This window comes from Branchiostoma belcheri, unplaced genomic scaffold (assembly GCF_001625305.1).
Source record: "Branchiostoma belcheri isolate BF01 breed outbred unplaced genomic scaffold, Haploidv18h27 scaffold217, whole genome shotgun sequence".
NCBI lineage: Eukaryota > Metazoa > Chordata > Leptocardii > Amphioxiformes > Branchiostomatidae > Branchiostoma > Branchiostoma belcheri.
Window position 1 is genome coordinate 256,214 of NW_017803680.1, and position 19,461 is coordinate 275,674.

General features: G+C 41.7%; 2 protein-coding genes across 2 annotated transcripts in view; both read left to right on the top strand.

The window, feature by feature from the left end:
- LOC109470031 overlaps nucleotides 1–487 on the top strand; it is an 8,160-nt gene extending 7,673 nt beyond the window's left edge. The window contains exon 2 of the mRNA XM_019768807.1: nucleotides 7–487. Within this exon, the coding sequence (XP_019624366.1) occupies nucleotides 7–487 (481 nt within the window). The remainder of the gene's footprint in view (nucleotides 1–6) is intronic.
- A 12,931-nt stretch (nucleotides 488–13,418) lies between these two features.
- LOC109470036 (UDP-glucuronosyltransferase 1-2-like) lies at nucleotides 13,419–18,893 on the top strand. The gene is made up of 5 exons (XM_019768811.1): nucleotides 13,419–13,703; nucleotides 13,800–14,301; nucleotides 16,694–16,913; nucleotides 17,353–17,572; nucleotides 18,270–18,893. The coding sequence occupies exons 1-5, from the start codon at nucleotides 13,435–13,437 to the stop codon at nucleotides 18,550–18,552; spliced, it is 1,494 nt and encodes a 497-aa protein (XP_019624370.1). The 5' UTR covers nucleotides 13,419–13,434; the 3' UTR covers nucleotides 18,553–18,893.
- The last annotated feature ends 568 nt before the right edge of the window (nucleotides 18,894–19,461 follow it).

The window sequence follows — 19,461 nt, forward strand, 5'->3', positions numbered from 1 at the left end:
TCCTCGGCCGGGGTGCTCTGCCTGGCCCGACGACGAGATCCAGGAAGCTCCCCTGGACGATCCCCCGGCCGACAAGGGCTCCACAGAAGAAACCCGCGACGTGACGGAAACCGGCAACGACCCCATGGACCCCGCCCGGCCCGGACCGCTGCAGACCGAAGCCGCTGCCCGGCCAGGCTGCTGCAGATGCAGGCGGGTCGGTTCCAAGTCGCTGATCGCCATGGTCGTGGTCGCGTTCGGGCTCCAGGTCCTGATGCACGCGGTGAAGATCTACGACGCCGCCGTGAAGCCCCTGGACGACGACGTGTACTTCGCGCTGGTGTGGCTGTCCAACTGCCACGCCTTCGCCAACGCCATCCTGTACAGCGTGGTCCACAGGACCTTTCATCTGGCCGTGGTCATGGACTCCGTCGCCCTTCTCCGGTTCCTGCTCCGCTGCTGCGGGGCACGGGTGGAGCCGGAGGACCAGCCGCCCACCAGCATCTGAGGACCAGCAACACTACTTCGCTGTTCATGTGGTAAGTGATCTCACAAGTCATACTAAGCGTACAATTGTACTGTCCGTTCTCTACATTTCGCCCATTGTTTGAATCCTGGAATCCTGATCTTTTAGTTCTCCGTAGCTAGTCGTTGTCGGCAGACACTGCCCCCTCCCGTCTCCTGCTATTAGCTGGTCATTGGAATCCCTTCCTCGATCAAGTTATTGTTTGGGCATCCTAGCCTCTACAAGTCAGAAGCGGCTGGAAAGAGTAGAAATCGGCCAAATAGAAAGATAGCCAGATGAGTTGGTCTGACAAAAGAGTATAGTCCGATCCGGGTGCGGCAAACTGTACTCTTAACTCTACTTGGCCAATTTTTATTCTTTCCAGCCGCTTACGAAGCCTGGTAGAGGCTAGGGCCATCTCTCTCATTAGTACATGTACTTGCTTGGCATAGTTTGTAAAGTCGCATATTTTTTGCCACCGCTTTCAGAACTCCGTCCCTGGGTCCTATCCGGGGTTCAGTACGGCGGCTCGGAGAAGATACATGTAGCCCGAGGCGTTCTGACGTCGCGAGAAAAGAAGATTGAAAAAAAAAACTGCTCTGATTTGCAACGACATTCGCGATGAACAATATGTTAAGCCGGTGCCACACAGTCGACGACTATCAGCCGTATTTCGTGATTACGGAGAGGTCGCAAAATAAAAAAAATCACCCGAGTTCCAAGTGTATTTGCCTCCAAAAAGTATCCGCCGATCAACTTCCCTGCTGTGTAACGAGGGTAAACATCAGAAAAAAACAAACAAAGAAACAAACAAACAAGCAAGCAATCTATTTATCTAGGTACATTCATCGTTAAACATGATATAGACATATCTATGAAACACCCTGAGACATGCTATCAAATGTACATATGTACATGTATATAGACATTGTACTGTACTCTTACTTAGGTTTAGGCTTGCGCCTATTTTTGACGTGCTTTTATGTGTCTAACTGTCTTTATCGGGCTCTATTTTTGGTTCTACTGGTATCTTTTTTCGCCCGCCAGACTTCGGGTGACGTATAAGTGTATATCTTGCCTTGCCAATTTTATCCTGTTGGTCTTATAGGCACCAAAATCTCGGAGATTATTGTACTGGGTTCTCGAGATTATATTCTTGGTCCCACAATATGATGTGTGGTGGTAGTATTGATGCTGCAAGGCCAGAAGACTACATGTAGCTGTTTTCCATTCGTGTCATTATGATTAGAATTTGGACACCTAGCGACTATGTGGGCGGAAAAGTGGAGCACTGTCGCACTGTTGGTGTATTTAGCAGACATATATATATATATATATATATACTGATATTATATTCTTTAATTGAATATTATAATATCTAGATTATGACCTGCTTTGTATATTTTTACGTATTTTGTAATGCACTGTACTGATATTTTTGTGTGGGCGAGTAACATGGAAAGGTGCGTAGGTGCATTGGTTTTGCCCTAGCTCTCTTTCACATTGTGATAAACTCACATACACTGCAATTTAACAAGGCGCAAGTGGTGTCATTTGGAAAGCCTGTATTGACTGTATTGAAGCATTGTCGGTGCTAGAATGTGCCTGTATATGTGCTGCGTATGTGGAAACCCAATTGGTCACCACTTGTATCTTAATAGTTTACTGTATGGAAGTACTCTTAGCGCTAGTAGCTAGAACATATCTGTATGTGGGTTGTGCACGTACTGAGTACTTGTATTAAGCTGCTTAAGTAATTGGTAAAGAAAATTGTCGGCTAAACGTGCTTACTGTATAAAAGTGAACAGCTCAACAACAAATAATACAAAAAGAATTAAGAGAATGTATTTTTTGATAAACAGTGCCGATTTAACCAACGTAGTTCGGATTGCACAGCATTGACAGCCATATCCGTACATGGAGAAAACTATCTATCTTAGGCCTGGGAAACAAATGCTGTTTTTCCGACTTCAGTCCTGAAAAAGGGGCGATCGGTAGGGCGTATCAAGGACACGTTTACTCCATGAAAATTTGCTTCTGAAAATGTGTGCATTCGCGTTTCAGAGCGTTTGAAATTCAGAAGTCAGATCGAAAAATGCCAGCAGTCAACCCTAAACAAAGCTAGGGCAGGCGGGGCTCTGATGGGGTCGCTCAGGAAACCGGAAACGCAACATTTTTTCCAGGCCCTACCATCAACTATGTGAGTAACAAAATATCTGTATACAGCACAGACTGTTATATGTGACATGAATGTTGTAAAATAAATATTTCAAAATGTAAATACTTGGTCCCATAACTACTATTTTCCATTAAAAACTATAACTGTCCTTTGAAATATAACACACACAAAAAATAAATAAATAGTCCAATCAAGGTTTTAACCGAATATTAAATAATTTTCCTTAAAAGAAAAAATAAAACAAAATTTCAATCAAAAGTCCACACTAAAAAACACAACTGTCGTTACCATCAAAGTGTCATGACCAAACTTCAGGCTTTATAAAACGTACACATGATCACAGACATTCCTTGTCTGCTATGGTCTCTTTCAACGTTGCTTTCCCATCATACATGTTTGTATCTTCCAACTAAAAAAACGCACTCAGTGCACAATCCACCTAGGAAAACGCCAATAGAGAAGAATACATGTAGAATATACTGGACAAGATTGGCAAATTTACAAAAAGTTCGAAGGAACAAATTACATGTAAAGATCTAAGAGTGGCATTTACACCGACAAGTAAAATAAATGCCATACATCGTAAGATTTCTTTTTTTTTTTTAATTTTTGCAGGAAAAGAAAATTGACAAGTCGTACAAATGAAAACTTGTCAGGACTCGTGGAGTCTGAAGATCCGCGTCAACCTTGTTATTCGGCAGAAATGACATCCATGTACCTACGGGGGTTAAGCATTGTGGTTACACGTGTGAATCATGTCTGGTAGAGATTCTTTCAGAAACTGCGACATTTAATTAACTGTGCCCGGGGGGGGGGGGGCGAGGCACGTTTTCATCTTGAGAAGAAACGCGTGTTTGGATTTGAAAGGCAACCTGCGGGTGCGTACCATGTAGGTGACAACATTTTCATGACAACCGCTATTGGGAACCGGTGTTTGCTAGTCTACCAGACTGTGCTGGCTATAGGGAGACAGTATTTGCCAGGGGAGTTTGGAATCCATAGAGTTTTACTTGGATTGAATGTTACCTTACTGAGCTGCAGCTTACTCTAGAGGCCAATTGGCTAATTCTATGCTGCATTCTACTATCCACAACCCCTTAAGAAGGCCTGGTAGAGGCTACGTGTTTTACAAGAATCTCAAGAAATGCAGATGAAGATCACAGTTCATGTTGATATATGTCCATGTCAGAAAGTTGCTCGCCCTCACCTACACTGCACTTTCTCTGCAACAAAGGTTACTTTTCCAACAGAAACATATTTGGGAAAAGTTACGTCTTACTTGTTATTTTTCTCTCCCTTCAGCTTCAAATACTGTTGTATCAATTTTTCAAGCAATATGATCTCCAGACATCTTTGTCAAATTGAAAAAAAAATTGTATAAACCTGCTAAAATTTGTACTGATGTTATCCATAAAATCTACTTGCTGTGGCCAACTGAGAAGACATGGCTTTCTTCAACTGTTTGGTGCCAAAATATGAACCGAATTGTACATTTCTGATATATATATATATTTCTTTGAATTAGATTAAATAAATGAAGCTGCTAATCTGAGAGCCAAGAAATTAAATTAGTATGGCCTGATAACACCCGAAAGCTGAGTGGTTTTGTCAAGGATTCCTAACAAAAGACCATGTACCTGAGAGAAGTCTGGAATCACACTTGATACCGAGTCTGCATTAAACGTTATCTTATCCTAACTACCAGGAAGAGTATTCAAGTAACCATCATCATTGCTGGCTAAACACTGATGTTCCTGAACACTATAATCAAAATAAGACGTAACATCTACTAACACCATTCTACCAGGTCAAACATGTATATATCTGCCACCCTGAAGAAAATGCATCTAAAGAGATGTTCAATGCTACATGTGCATCTCTCGGTATAATGCACTCCTGCACATTTCAACTGTGTATACCAGTGGGTGCTCCACTAGAGTGGCATATATATGAAACTGGCAGGTAAATGTTAACAAAGGTTATTCAACAAATAATAAAACAGTGAAGACTGAAAGGAATTCAGTTGGCTAAAGATTGGAATGGAGACTAAAACCCTACATGAGAACTGAAAATCTCAGTAGATATGAGTACACTGTACCTGTAACCTCCATTAACATCTATCCGGGTTACATAGTCATTTATGTACAATGTATATCCACCATTTGAAAAACGGTGTGTTTACCAATTGGCCATCATTGACCAACAGTCTCCAAGGCCAATGGTTACTACCTTGGCACTTTAGGATCTGCATGGAGATTGTATGTAAAAAAAATGTTTATGTTCATGTTTGCACATGCACAGGTCTTTGCCTGTACCTAAACCGTATACGTACACCTGCACCTAAAACTTATTAATTACTAACTGTACTAAGAAACAGTTCTAACACTACATGTTATAAGATCTGTACTCTGAGATTGGGGTGGTCAAAACTGTGTCCTGTAGCTGTGTAACTGCTGGGCCTCCTGGTGTAGGGGTCTGTGAGGCTGATGTAAGTATAGCACAGGCTACAGAACACACTGCAGATGGGAGAAAAACATAGCGGCCGTCAATAACTTCATCAACGTTCGTACGTCAGAGGAAATTGACTCTTAACCACAAACTGAGTGGCAATTACCTGGTCTAGCTATATACATGTCCAAGCCAACCAGGATCAGGAAATCTAATTCAGCTATGAAAATGAGATGATGGAAGGATTAATATATTTAATTGGATCATCCTTGCTGCAACGTCACCAAGCTGAAAGGTTCAATGGAGGCCATTCAATCCCAGAGGAGGGTACAAATGTAGCTGAGGAGCTACTTTAGATCAGTAGGGGAGAGTTAGGGAGTTGAGGAGGGTCCTGACAAATTGAGGGCCTCTTTCCTATTCTATAAGCAAGGTACATGTAGACTGTAGACTGTGGCAAAATGAATAGTGGGAGAAGATTGCTTGCTTTTGACACCCACATTGACACTTTATTTAGAAAGTAAAGACACTTCAGACACTTGTCGACAAATCTTACAATAACAATAACATACATCCATGTACAGTATGCTTCGTCACATATCTACACACAACATTGCGTTCAAAGAACATCCTTAAATGTGTGAAACATGTCATTAGCTTGGGTTGTGGTAGCCTGAAATGAGTGCTTGTGTTGATATAATGTGACTACGTGTGTATGATAATGACTGTGACAAGTCAATCTCGTCAGCTGAGTCTGAAAGGGACGGTCCTCAAAAACAGGCAACCATCGCGGCTGCCTCTACGTATCACTGTTTTTGTAAACACGACCAGGTCCCGAAATTGACTTTTCTTCTTATTGTCCCAGCACCGTCCCAAAATTAAATTTCAATTGTAATGAAGTGAGGCTGAACTGTCCCAACCTGTTTTTTGGGGGAAGCATTGTATGACTTCAACTTGAAGTCAACTTTAGTTTGCTTATGTTAACTTTTAGGCGCACTATAATTGCAGGACAGGAAATTCAGGGGGACTTTTCCAGATCCAAAAGCCAGGACGTGTGCCTGATAAACAAAAGAAGGGCTGACATTCTGATGTTGATTACTTTTCTATTGTCCCAAAAATGTCCCAAAGTGTCTTTTAGTTGTCCCAGCCTAAATTTTAGTGGTCGGTGGCCATTGGACCAGCCCTGACGACGTTTCTGGAAGTTATGCTGATTAGAGTGAGAGACCTCGAGGCCGATGTGAGGGCATCTGGACACACATAGGAGCAGCTGGTAGAGAGAGCCCGGGACTGCACCAGATGGAGGGACCTAGTCCGTGGCTTATGCCCAAGGACAGGCAGCAGGACTAGGTAAGTACTAGTAAGTATGCTGATTATGCTCCAAGCTTCAGGACATTAGCCAGTCAGTAGCTAGAAAAACTCCAACAATATTTAACTCGATAAGCCACTAGGCTTCTTGAGTTGCCCCGCACATTATTCGCAATAGGTTTTCACATATTGCTGTCTTTTAAGTGCAAACTGCAAATAAACAGACCACCACCAGTGTAATTAGTGTCAGCTAAAATTCAGCTTTAATTTGTAATTCTTGTACACGTTTGATTAGTAACTATTATATTTCAATTTCTTTATATTCCAATATTTTTATTCTTTACTAGACTAGTTAGTGATTGAGAAATCTAAAATTTAGAATCCAAAAGATTTGTACAATCTTTTCTTAAAACTCCCAGAGAAACGCTTATTGTTTCATTGAATATTATTTCTTAATATGCTTTATTACTTCATAGAAGTCTTAGATTAAAACTTTTTTTAAATAAATTAGTTATTGAGTTACAAATCACCTCCTCTACGGTGCAGCAAGGAATGAACTATCCTCCTCGAGCCGCTTTCTGGGCTTCGGTTATGGTGATGTACATGTAGGAATAAGTAATGAGATAAAGCACTGCAGCAAAAACAAACAAAAGATGCACAATGTATAAGCAAGGAGGTTAGAAAAGGGATCTTAACCTCCTTTATATGAGGGAGATGAGTAGGAATATTAAGTAAAGACAGGGTTAAATGCAGGTGAGTCTGACTTGCTCTCTTATGTTTGTTAGAATTAGGTGAAAGAAGACACTCTGCCAGCAAGGCAAAATTTAATATAATACCCTTGATCTTAAATGTGAACCCACGTTTTCTGTCAAATATGTCAGGATTCCATTTGATAATTTTCACATGTTTTATTTAAAAAAATGTTTGAAATGGAAGATTTTCAGTTCTTAATAAAATGTTAGGTGGTGGTTATGACAAGTAAACCATTTTATGCATTTATTGGATTTCTAAACTGCTGGGTAGCCCCATTCAACACTTTCAATTTCTTTCCCGAGCTAGTTGTTCAATCTTCAAAAAACACCTTCTTTGACTGGCAGATATGTAATTTTATGTACGAGTAGTTAGCACGCACCCACTTGACATCACCATAGTGATTTTCATTCCATTTACGCACACAAGCACAAGGTTGACACTCCACATGTGCTTACCTTTGTGATTTGTGCTATTTCTGGTTTTGCCTGTAGCTTCTAACAGCCTAGTAGCAAGGCCGAAACACTTATTGGGAGGCATTTTCTACCCAGTGGAGTGTCTTAATTGTCATATCACCACTCAGTCTCCTTGTATGCAGTTTGTTTGAGAGAAAATCAACCTTTTAGGCTCTTAAAAGAACTTCTTGCTAATAGTGACTAGTCATATAATTCCTAATCGCACCACTTATCCTAAGTGCAAGTCTTTTGATGGACAGCTGGGGCTATGTAAGACTAGCAAGCACAGTAAGGTAGGTATGAGTTTGAAATGTTGTGTGCAATTAAAAAAAAACAAGTTAAAACACTGAGAGCTGAAAAGAAAGAACCCTGCGAGCCATCCTAGCTCTGGTTTGATCCACCAATTGCATCCTTTGCTGAATAGTTTGGCACCAATTAAATAGAGAAACAATTGATATTTGAATGTTAGAATTAGATATAGGCAAGAATCTGATTGAATGTGAGTCAAGTAGTTCTAAAAATGGCATGGTATCAGGGTTTGAACTTCAAGCATTGGATGATAGACTGCTTCTAAATCATTTGATTCAAAAAGTAACAAAGAACAGACATTTCTAAGGGGATATGGACTTTTCTGCCTAGAGGAGACCACAGGAGAGCACAAGAACTATATTTAATGACAGGATGATTAGGCACATCAGCAGAACTTACTGCACTTTCGCAAAACCTGTGTTGTATTGCAATTGTGCATTAGCACTTTGGCAGGACGTCTTGTCGTATCCTGCAGGTTAAACAAATAGGAATTAGAGGTTCTGCTGCGATGTTTTGTGCAATCCTGCATTACATGTACTTTAATTGATCAATACAACAATACATGTAGCTGTAGTTGAATCTCAAACCTCTAAGCCTTTAAGGTCTACATGATATAAGTGTTATCTCACCATTTCGAAGTCTCCAGTGCTGACACAGATGGCCATTGTTGGGAACAGCATGAAGAAGGCACTGTAGAAAAGGAGTCCGTATTTACGCAGCTCCTGTAAAAGTCAGGTAAAACAACAAAAAAACACCCTCAGTCACAAATCACTCACAATAACATTTTACTATAATCTAATCCTAAGAAGACAAGTTAGCCTGGTTATCAAACCTATTTTATATCCCAAGTCTGCAGAGAGGATAAAGACTTGGGAGCTAAAATATAAGGTCTGGTAACCAGGCTGAAGACAAGTCCCACACCTATCCTTGATTACAACTGTCCAACGATTTGAGGTGGGGCACCCATATCAACCACTCTGCTAGGGTGAAGACCACTTGCTAAAAAGCACTGGTGTGGCCCCACTTGGAACATAGTGCCATTGTCTGGGACCTGTATACCACCAAAGCACACAGGCAGTGGAGGCTGTCCAGCGTAGGACCACCTGAGTGACCCTGAATGACTATCGGCAGACTAGCAACAGGACACAACCACGTGACAAATACCATGAAATGCCCCTTCTCTTCAATGAACTTTTGCCTCACCACTTTCTACAACTTAATTCACAACCAAACTACACTACACAATTTAGTATTACAAATTGACAGTCTGTCACCACCTAAATTGGGGTGGGGGTGGGGGGAAAGCAATGTCTCCATGTCACCTTTTACCCACACTTTAGAACAACAAGTATGCAATATAGCAGCCAACAATTTAGTGATTAATTCTTAGATTAGTTAATAGTTGGAGTAAAATATCAAGGAAAAGTCCCTGGTAATATAGATTTGTTTCGGAATTTAGAGTAACAGGAACATTGAACCCAACCACCTCATGATCCTGACTACCATCTAAAGCTTACTGACAAACCTCTTTCACATCCTCCTGATCCTGTTCCTTTAGCACACAAAATCAACAGTTGAAAAAGAAAAGAAATTAATTCACAAGCAGGCCGAGAAATACATTTTTTGTGGCAAAGGAGAGTGATGCTATTTTAAATGATATGTTTGCAGAACTTATTGTTACTCCCAGCGAGATAGCAAATAAAGAGTAAAACTTTCATTGTTCTAAGTTTATAAAAAGGCACCAGGATCATCCTTAAACCTCTGCTTTCTCAATGGAAAGAGGTGCATTGTACTGACTGACTGACTATGCATTGATAAGAAGTGTGTTTAGATGCAATTTTTCCGTACAGCAAGTGAAATCGGGTGATGGTAAAGGAAACAATGACCAGCAAACCCATTTTTGTGTCTAGCTTCTTCTTGAAGTACACGCCGTTCAGCGCCGTGAAAAGGTCGTTGAGAAGTATGAAGACGTAACCCCTGAGGTCAAAGGCAAGGTCGTTTCTGAGGAGAAAAATGACACAGATTACTTACTTTGACCTCTTTTTGAATACACAATTATTAGCAATGCCTTGACGCATCAGCTACTGTTCCTGTGGCCCTGTACATATGTGCAGTACATCAACATACAAACTTTGAAGAATCACAGAAAAGACGCTATTGTACGGGATAATAATTATACATGACTAACATAACATATGGCCGGAATAAAAGAAATCATCCATATTCTTTTATTCTTTAACTTTTCAAATGGCTGAATTACATTATTTTAGAGATGTAGAAACAATCCACAGCACTAAAACCATCAAACAATGCAACTCCCTCAATAGTAAACACACTCCAAAAGCTGCATATTAAAACATGTAGACATAATGAGACACATTTACTTGCAAGGCAGCTATAACCTATAATGGCTCCTATCACCATCAGTAACTATTGCCTGCACTCTTCTGGAAGCTAGGTGGCTAAAAAATCAGGGGCAAAGGAACATTTGTTTATCATTTATTTGTTTGTTCATTTACTTCACCAGGTGATACATATAAAACTAGAGTTCCACGATCTCATACCTTCGCCAAATGATGTTAGCTTTTATGAATAAGAACTTATATACAATGTATTAATCCCCCTGATTATGCAAATAGGATCCGCAATTGCATGAATTATATCTGTTGATCATAATCTCCACTAACAGTCTTATTTTAACAAAGAATGCCATTATAGCATTTCCTCATATATTATGCAAATGAGGTCCTTATTTGAATAAGATATGTTAAATTATGTTCACCTTCACTAAACTTCAAACACCCCAAGTATAAAATTCCAGGCAGTTACCACTATGCAATTATAAAATTTTCTCCTTAATTATGCAAATTAAGTCTTCATTTGCATAATCGATATCTGCCTGTGTTTCTCTCGTTGTTAATAACATATGTCGCAAGCTTGAACTTCCTATCATGGAATGCAGCTGATTAATAGAATTTCCTCATTAATTATGCAAATTACATCCATATTTGCATAATTGTAATATCATTATGTCAAGCATTACTCAAGCTACCTACATACCAAAAATCATGATGATCCATCAATCGGTTCTTGAGTTATCCTCCTTTAAACATTTGTACTTTAAACCCCCCTGCAGTTCTAGAGCAAGCAACTAGGGGGCCCAAACTTACGTCATTTCACCCCCAGCACAAGAGCTACCTGCCATCCAAATTTAGTCACCCTAGCATGTCTGGATCATGAGATATCAAAACCGGAAGTTCAGCTGCAGTACCATGACAAGCCGCCAGGGGGGCCAAAATCTAATCAGTTCGAGCTCTCATCAAGACCTACCCACCTACCAAATATCAAGATAATCCATCTAAGCTTTCTCGAGTTATGCTGTTGACAGACACACAGACACCTAGACAGACACACACACAGACACACGGCCAGGAAAACATAACCTTCTCCAATTCTTGGCGAAGGTAATAATAACATATAGACCACTGGCGTTTTTCAATGTGTGTTTTTCAATGTGATCTGGGGAGAAAAACCTCACTCACTCACTCTCACTCACTCACTCACTCACTCACTCACTCACTCACTCACTCTCTCACTCACTCACTCACTCACTCACTCACTCTCGTCCCGTGACCTCAGAGGTGAGAAAAACCTTAGACATTATAACATAAAAGCTTTCAACATCAAATGGAATTTTAAAAAAACACTGATACAAGAATTCACAAAAACAACATGAAAAGCTTTAATTCCCATTCAACAGGATGTTCCTAAACAAGGTTAGGACCTCAATTTCACCTGTCAGTGAGTTGATTGAAGTGTGAAGTGCCGAAGACCAAAACACTGGAGCCTGGTAGTTGAAAGGATGGTTGCTTGTCAAGAAAATAAATGCTAGTATCAAAAGCACGTCGGCAGAACGTACCTACGCAGAACCCCGCGTTTTTCGTTGGATTTTTGGTCAACATTGCATCAGAATTATGCCTGTTGCAAAGGATATTTTTTCCGACACAACATTTGGAAACTACTGTCGAAATGCTAACCTTATATGAGACGTTCTGTCGAAATGCTATGTACAATACATTACGGGTTTCGCGCAGGTGCAGTACGTTCTGCCGACGTGCTAGTATCAAATCTTCTGTACCTTCTGTGGGTACTTTGATATAGAAAAATTGCAACATGATGTAACCTAACACTAGTTACCATGTTGACAGCCGTCTGGTTCAGGACATTGACCTTATTACCTCCATGAAAAATGGAGGTATTGTGTATTTTGGCGTGTCTGTGTGTGTGTGTTTGTGTTTCCGCACATTTGTAGTCAGCATAACTTAATAACGCCTTTATGGATTGTGATTATATTTGGTATGATGGTAAGTCTTAGGAAGACTTAAATATGGGCCTCCTGGTGGATGACCTTGGTACTGCAGCAGAACTTCCGGTTTTTGTGTCTTTTGTCCTGAACATCTTGACTTTTTGGTGACAGATAGCTTTTCCTGTCAGGAATAAGTGGTGCGGGTTTGGTCCCCCGAACAACTTGTTTTGGAACTGCAGGGGACTTTCTGGCGAAATTTTTAAAAGCCAATAAGTCCAGATGGGAACAACGTATATTTATCATTTTTGGTGTGTAGGTAGCTGAGAGAGAGTTGTACATAATTAAATACAAATTATGCAAATGAGGACTTAATTTGCATAATTAAGGAGGAAATGCTATAATTACAGTGTTTTATATGATAGTACTTTTATAGATGTAATCTATTTAATCTGTGGCAGGCGGAACATCAACAGATACCAATTATGCAAATGATGACCTAATTTGCATAATTAATGTGAAAATTGTGACTCCTTATTGGTCAATGATGAGAATTTTATACATTGTGACATGTGTAAGTTACTTAAAGGTTAACACCACTATGCATATATTATGTTAATGTAGATGGCATTTGCATAATTAATGAGGACATTTTGCATTGAAGTATGACAAAGGAGAGGAATTTTACACGAAATATATTGTCATTTGAATTCAGAAAACCATAAATTAAACTAGATCATGCTAATTACGACCTTATTTCCATAGTCATTTACATAAACATAAAACTCAACTGCCGCCGGTCAGACGCACCTGGGCGCCTGAGATGTGTATCCTGAGCCTAAAGCTGGGTTCCAGGGTGAGCCGGCTGCAGTTCCGTTGACCTCCGCAGGTGGCCATATAAAAGAAGTCGTCACGATGTTAGAACTTTTTTTCAGTTATTTTGTAGATTGTACCGTATATTTCAACGTATTAGTTGGTCGTGTCTCTCTCTTGCACCCTACTACTGTATAATTTGTATCGCGTGGGGTGCTTAACTATAGAAATCCCCACAGGGCGAAAACTGTGTTAAGAGGCCAATATCTGCTCTCGTTCATCCGCCAATTAGTATGCTGTTCTCGGTCCCAGAGCAGTCTGTCGTGTTTTAGAAAACCCCCGAGGTGGAACTGAACTTTGACGGTTGGCCCTCCGACTAAAGGACAGCGACATGGGAATGGGACCGAAGCTTCGTTGTTCCTCCGGCGTTCTTCTGCTAGTTATCTTTATAACACACAGGAGTTGCTCAGAGAAGGTTCTGCTTGTAGCTCCTCCAAGGGGCACCAGCCACTGGATGGCTCTGGCCGACATTGGTCGTGCTTTGGTGGATAGAGGTCATATCGTCACTGTGGTTGTTGCAGAGAACAGTGTAGCAAAACGACGAGCAGAGTGGCCTGACTTTCAGTTTGAGACATTCCAAGACCAAGGAGTCGATGCAAGGTACACGACATTACAAGACAATCATTATTCTAGCGGAAGGAAGTTGTCTTTCTTTGAACAAAGAGGATTATTTGACACTACACTCGGAGAGTTTAGAAATTACTGCGCCCTGCTACTGAATGACAGTAACTTGCAGAGCCGGCTGAGGACATGTCAGTACAGTGTTGTTATTTCTGTCGCCATGTTTCATTGCGGCGCCATCGTCTCAGCTCATCTAGACAGCCTGATTCCCCACGTCGTCCTTACGTACGGGCATCCTACCCACCTGGACGAAAAAGCTACAGGAGTACCGCTGCCGCTGTCGTACGTGCCGTTGATTGGTAGCGACTTCACCGATGAGATGACCTTCCTACAGCGACTTGAGAACGTGGTAGTGTATAGTCTTAAGTCCGGAATGTTACGCCGGGCCATCAGTAGCGCGTATGACGAACTGGTCCGTACGTACGTCGGCGAAGAAGAAACTCTTCAGAGCGTGACGTCACGTACGGAACTGTGGCTTCTTCAAACCGACAATCTGCTGCACTATCCTCGTCCCAGGATGCCCAACATGGTTCAGGTTGGGGGCCTGAATGCCCGTGTGGCCGCCCCGCTTACTGAGGTGAGTTTTATACTACATGTAGCTACCTGCACGTCGCGGATTATGTAGCCTGGTATCCAGTCTGATCGTGGTCGGAGCCGCAAGAGCTCTGTCCCGCCCGCCTCACATAGGTTTCTCGGTGTGTATTTCACGAGAGATTGATTAGCCCTCCCAACCAAATCCCCAAGCATACTGTCTCTTATTAGCGTAACACTACTACCGGGACGGCTTGATGTACTGGGCGGGGGAAGCTATTAGAGCCCCCGATGACACAGCCTGTCTGAACACTCCAAAACCCCCAATCACGTAAGACTAGATACCAGGCTACGGATTATGAGGAAATGTCGTCGAGAAAGATCTGTTAACGTCGACTGAGAGTAAAGAAAATTCACAATTGATGATATGTCTTTATATACCCAAGAACCGCGCCGTGCTTTTGCATTTGAAATTATATTAGACAAGACAATAGTGGAAGACATGCATCGATAGCGGTATACTACCACACAAAGTATTGTGTACTAGTTTGTCTATGACCTTTGCAATACAATGTACCTACAATAAGAGGCATATTGTAACCAAGTAGGCACTGTAAATGTACTACCATGCTTAAGAGGTTGTGACTACGTCTACAGTCTAAACTTGCCTAGACTACCTATTCTGCCAGTCACATTGGCTCCGCAGTATTGACCGCACTATTTTGTGGCTAAAATGCCACAACCAAAGCGAGGACACGCCTGGACAACACATAAAACCAACCACAACCTATCTAAGCCCGTGCTTCATAATGGTGGCTTGGATATGACATAATTGTTCTTTGTGATGTTGTCTTCAAGTTCTGATTTGATTTTACAAAAGGTACATCCTTGCATCCTTGGCGTTACCACACATGCACATTCCCGCCATGAATCAGCATAAAAACTGGCTGTTTTTTTACGGACCGTCGGGTTTACAGAGAAACACGGTGTTACCAGGACAACGTGAACTTGCACTTGGCAAGGGCGCTGCACGGTTGTTTATACCGGCTGTGATGGTGACAGTGGAATGCATACCTGGCACGGACGTTTGTTTACTGGTAAACCCAGATGACTTGAACATGAACTTGCTGCACTCATTTAGATACATATCTGGAGAGTCTTAATCCTTCTTCTCTATTGTTTCCACAACAAGAACCGCGCCGTACTGCTGATTTAAAACTAGACAAGACAATAATGGATGACATACTAGTACATCATTAGCAGCATGCTGCTGCAATATTGGTTTGTCCGTGACCTTTGCAATACCTACAACAAGAGTTCCAGAGTTCCAGAGTTCATGACCTCGTACCTTCGCCAAATGATGTTAACCATTCCGACTGACGAACATTTGTACATTTTTCTCATTAATCATAAAAATATGATCCTCATTTCATTTCCAAAAGGATCAGTTGATCATAATAATTATATTCCACTCAGTGACGTAACAGAGAAGGCTATTCTAGCACTTCCTCATAAATTATGCAACTAAGGTTATGATTTGAATGAATTATGTTTACTGCTGTCACTTTCACTTAGGTTCCAAATATGTAGGACAAGTATGAACTGCCTGGCAGTTACCACTATGAAATTACAGGAATTTTCCATTAATTATGCAAAGTAGGTCTTCATTTACATAATCTATACTAGTATATTCTGAGGTACCTCTCATTTCCAATTACATATATCATAAATGTGCAATAGGCCTATTATGGAATACAGCAGATTTATAGACATTCCTCATTAATTATGCAAATTAGCTCCTTATTTGCATAATTATCGTCAAATCATGTCAAGCAACACTGCAACACTCAAGGTACCGACGTACTGAAAAACACGACAATCCGTCAGCCGGTTCTTGAGTTATCCTCCCTCGAAGATGTTTAAACAAACTGCCCAGCAGTTCAGAACTAGCTGGTTGCGGGCCCAGAACTCGTGTCAAATTTCTCTATCCCAAGACCTATCTACCATCCAAAATTCGTGACCCTAGTATGTCTAGATCACGGGATATCAAAATCGCAAGTTCTGCTGCAGTACCTGCAGGAAAGCCGCCAGAGGGCCCAAAATCTGCATTCCTAGGTCTCATACAGACCTACCCACCTACCAAGTTTCATAACAATCCATCTAAAGCTTCTTGAGGTATCCTGCTAAACCACATACATACGTATACATACATAGTGCATACATACACACACACACACATACAAACGCTACTGAAATTAATTTAACCTTCTTGGCGAAGGTGATAAGAGACATGTTGTAACCGAGACTTAAGGCACTGTAAATGTACTACCATGTATTGTTTCAACCGCGAACTTAAAACACCGCTGAATCTCCTTTCCTTCCCAACGGTACATTTGTCCCCCGCGAACAAAGAATGAATCTACAGTATCTTTTTCCAGGACATGGAAAAGTTTGTCCAGAGCTCTGGAAAGGACGGAGTGATTGTCGTCAGTTTTGGCTCTATGGTCGAAACAATGTCGGAAGATAAGAGAGAAATCTTCGCGGCAGCATTCGCCCGACTCCGGCAGAAGGTGTTGTGGCGTTACGTGGGAGAGAAGCCGGCCGGGCTGGGCGACAACACCAAGCTGCTGGGCTGGCTGCCTCAGAACGACCTACTGGGTACTAAGATTCTCATTGTAATACTAATACAGCCGGCATATGTAGGGAAGTAGAAAAATGGAAGACAAAGGAAATGCTATATAAAATACAGTAGTAATATAGAATATTTTGGGATCATTAAAAAGATAAAACCAGAAATCTGGAATTCCAAACCTCCTAACACTAGACGATCTCACTGCATGCTGTCCGGAGGTGTCAATTCATTTTATTTCAACATCTCAAAGCACAGATACAACGAATAAAAACAATTCGCTTCATCTCGACTCCAATAACCAATTATATACCAAAAATGAAAGAAATCCGTCCATTGTGAGATACAGCTGAAAACAGTACCCTTCCGTGAAAGGAGATAATAACGCCAAGCATGGGGTACGGGACTGTGTCTGTGACAATTTGCAGTCTGATTTTCCTACCTATTGTCTATCTACATGTCCTGTAGCCCACCAAAAGACCCGAGCCTTCATCACTCACGCCGGGTCGAACGGGCTGTACGAGGCCCTGCACCACGGCGTGCCCATGGTCTGCCTGCCGCTGTTCTGGGACCAGCCGACCAACGCCGCCCGGGTGGTGGCCAGAGGGCTGGGGGTGACGCTGGACTTCAGCACGGTCACCGCAGACCAGTTGTACCAGGCCATTCTACATGTTCTCACCAACAACAGGTACTGTTGATATTGATTGGGTTAGCCTGGATGACAGACCCATAGCACACTAGATACAGGCCCAGGGTTATTTAGCCAGCGTGTCTATCAGCAGGCCTTTTAACTAAAGGGGGATGTGGTATGTAATTTCCTTGGGGGCATGGGGGGCATGTTGGCCCTGGAGCCGAGAAACTGGCCGTGTAGGCTTAGGAAACAGCCTGGCACCAAGGCTGCGATTTGGTATACAGGATTTTGGTATACATACATTGTTTTGTACTTCATTACTTGTCTTCAATATTGTTCAGAAGAGTTAGAGTTCAAATTTGATGACTGTATAATTGTACTATCATATAGCCAGATAGCGTTGACCAATCAGACGTCCCCATTGGCTATTGGTTATGACACCATAACACAGGTACACATGGATGGAAAAAATAAAAGTAACAAAAGATTGGATAGGCTATATGGTAATAACGCCCCACCTTATCCTCGGTGTATATGTTGAGATAATCCCTGGTCAGGTGTGATAACCACCTCATAAAGTATAGTTTATTCAGTGGTTATCACACCTGACCAGGGATTATTTTAACATATACACCTCGGGGCGGGACATTAACCCTTTACTATATCATAGAGAAGAGAGTCTACTGTCAGACTTTGCTTAATGTTTCATTTATATGAATAGAGAGATATTCGCTACTTTTTCTATCCTTCTCAGCTGCCGTGAGACGGCGGCCCGCCTGTCCCGTCTGCACCGTGACCAGCCCCAGTCACCTATGGAGCGGGCCGTCTGGTGGATAGAACACGTCATCCAACATGGCGGCCTGCCCCATCTTCGCGCACGCGCCGTGGAGCTGCCGTGGTACCAGTACTACCTGCTGGACGTGGCTGCGTTCCTGCTGTCCGTCTGTGCAGCTGTCCTGGGGACCGTGTGGTTCGGCTGTTCGCTCGTCTGTAGGAAGTGTTGCACTAGAGGTGGCGGCAAGCTGAAGACTCAGTAGGCTTGTACTTGTACTTGATTAGGCCTTCTCAGGTTAGCAAGTGGCCATATTAATACATGTACATCTAGTATTATGTAAATTACGCTAGGGGAAAAGATTGAACGAATTTTATAAGAATTATTGACTAACTATACAAAAATTTTGCGAAAGCTTATATTTCCCGTTGTACAATAGACTATATGGACCGACGTAAACTCATCGTCACAGCCGTATCCCTTGGAGACCTTGGAGCCTCCCGTTGACAGAAAAAGTAGTATGTACCGTTTGGTTATATTGTAGCCCAAACTAGTTTCACAACAGAGCGCCAAACAATAAATATGGCGAATCTTCTCGACGAAATACGGAAGTTTGCATATAAGATCATATAACCCCTGACCTAGATTTGTTCCCGCAGTTGTCGGGAAAAACTCGGCCGGAGTTGTCGGGAGAAAATTTACCGACAGCGGGACGACGCTGTAGAGAATTCTCTTTACACGACGCTCCCGCTGTCGGGAGTCCCGCTGTCGCGAAAACCTGCGTGTAAAGTGCGCCCAGTTTATACAGTACATTTTGTATTTGTTTTAATCAATCTGCAACATAACGTCTTTGTAATAAATACGTAACACAATTAATTTGTGACATATTTCATCAAAGTCTAGCTTTATTGCATAACAATCGCAACAGGTACAATGAATGGCAAGCTCTTCAGTGTTACGACATATATAGCTGATATCTACTCTAACGCTTACAGTAATGTTTATAAGTTCTATTTATGGAAACTATAGTATTTCATTAAGGGAAAATATATGGAACATGGAATGATAATATACAGAAGATCTATATAACTACAGACTAGACACTAGATTATTTTAAGTGACTAAGGTCATGTTGATTTGATTATATGGATGACATCCGCGCGCGCATGAATTT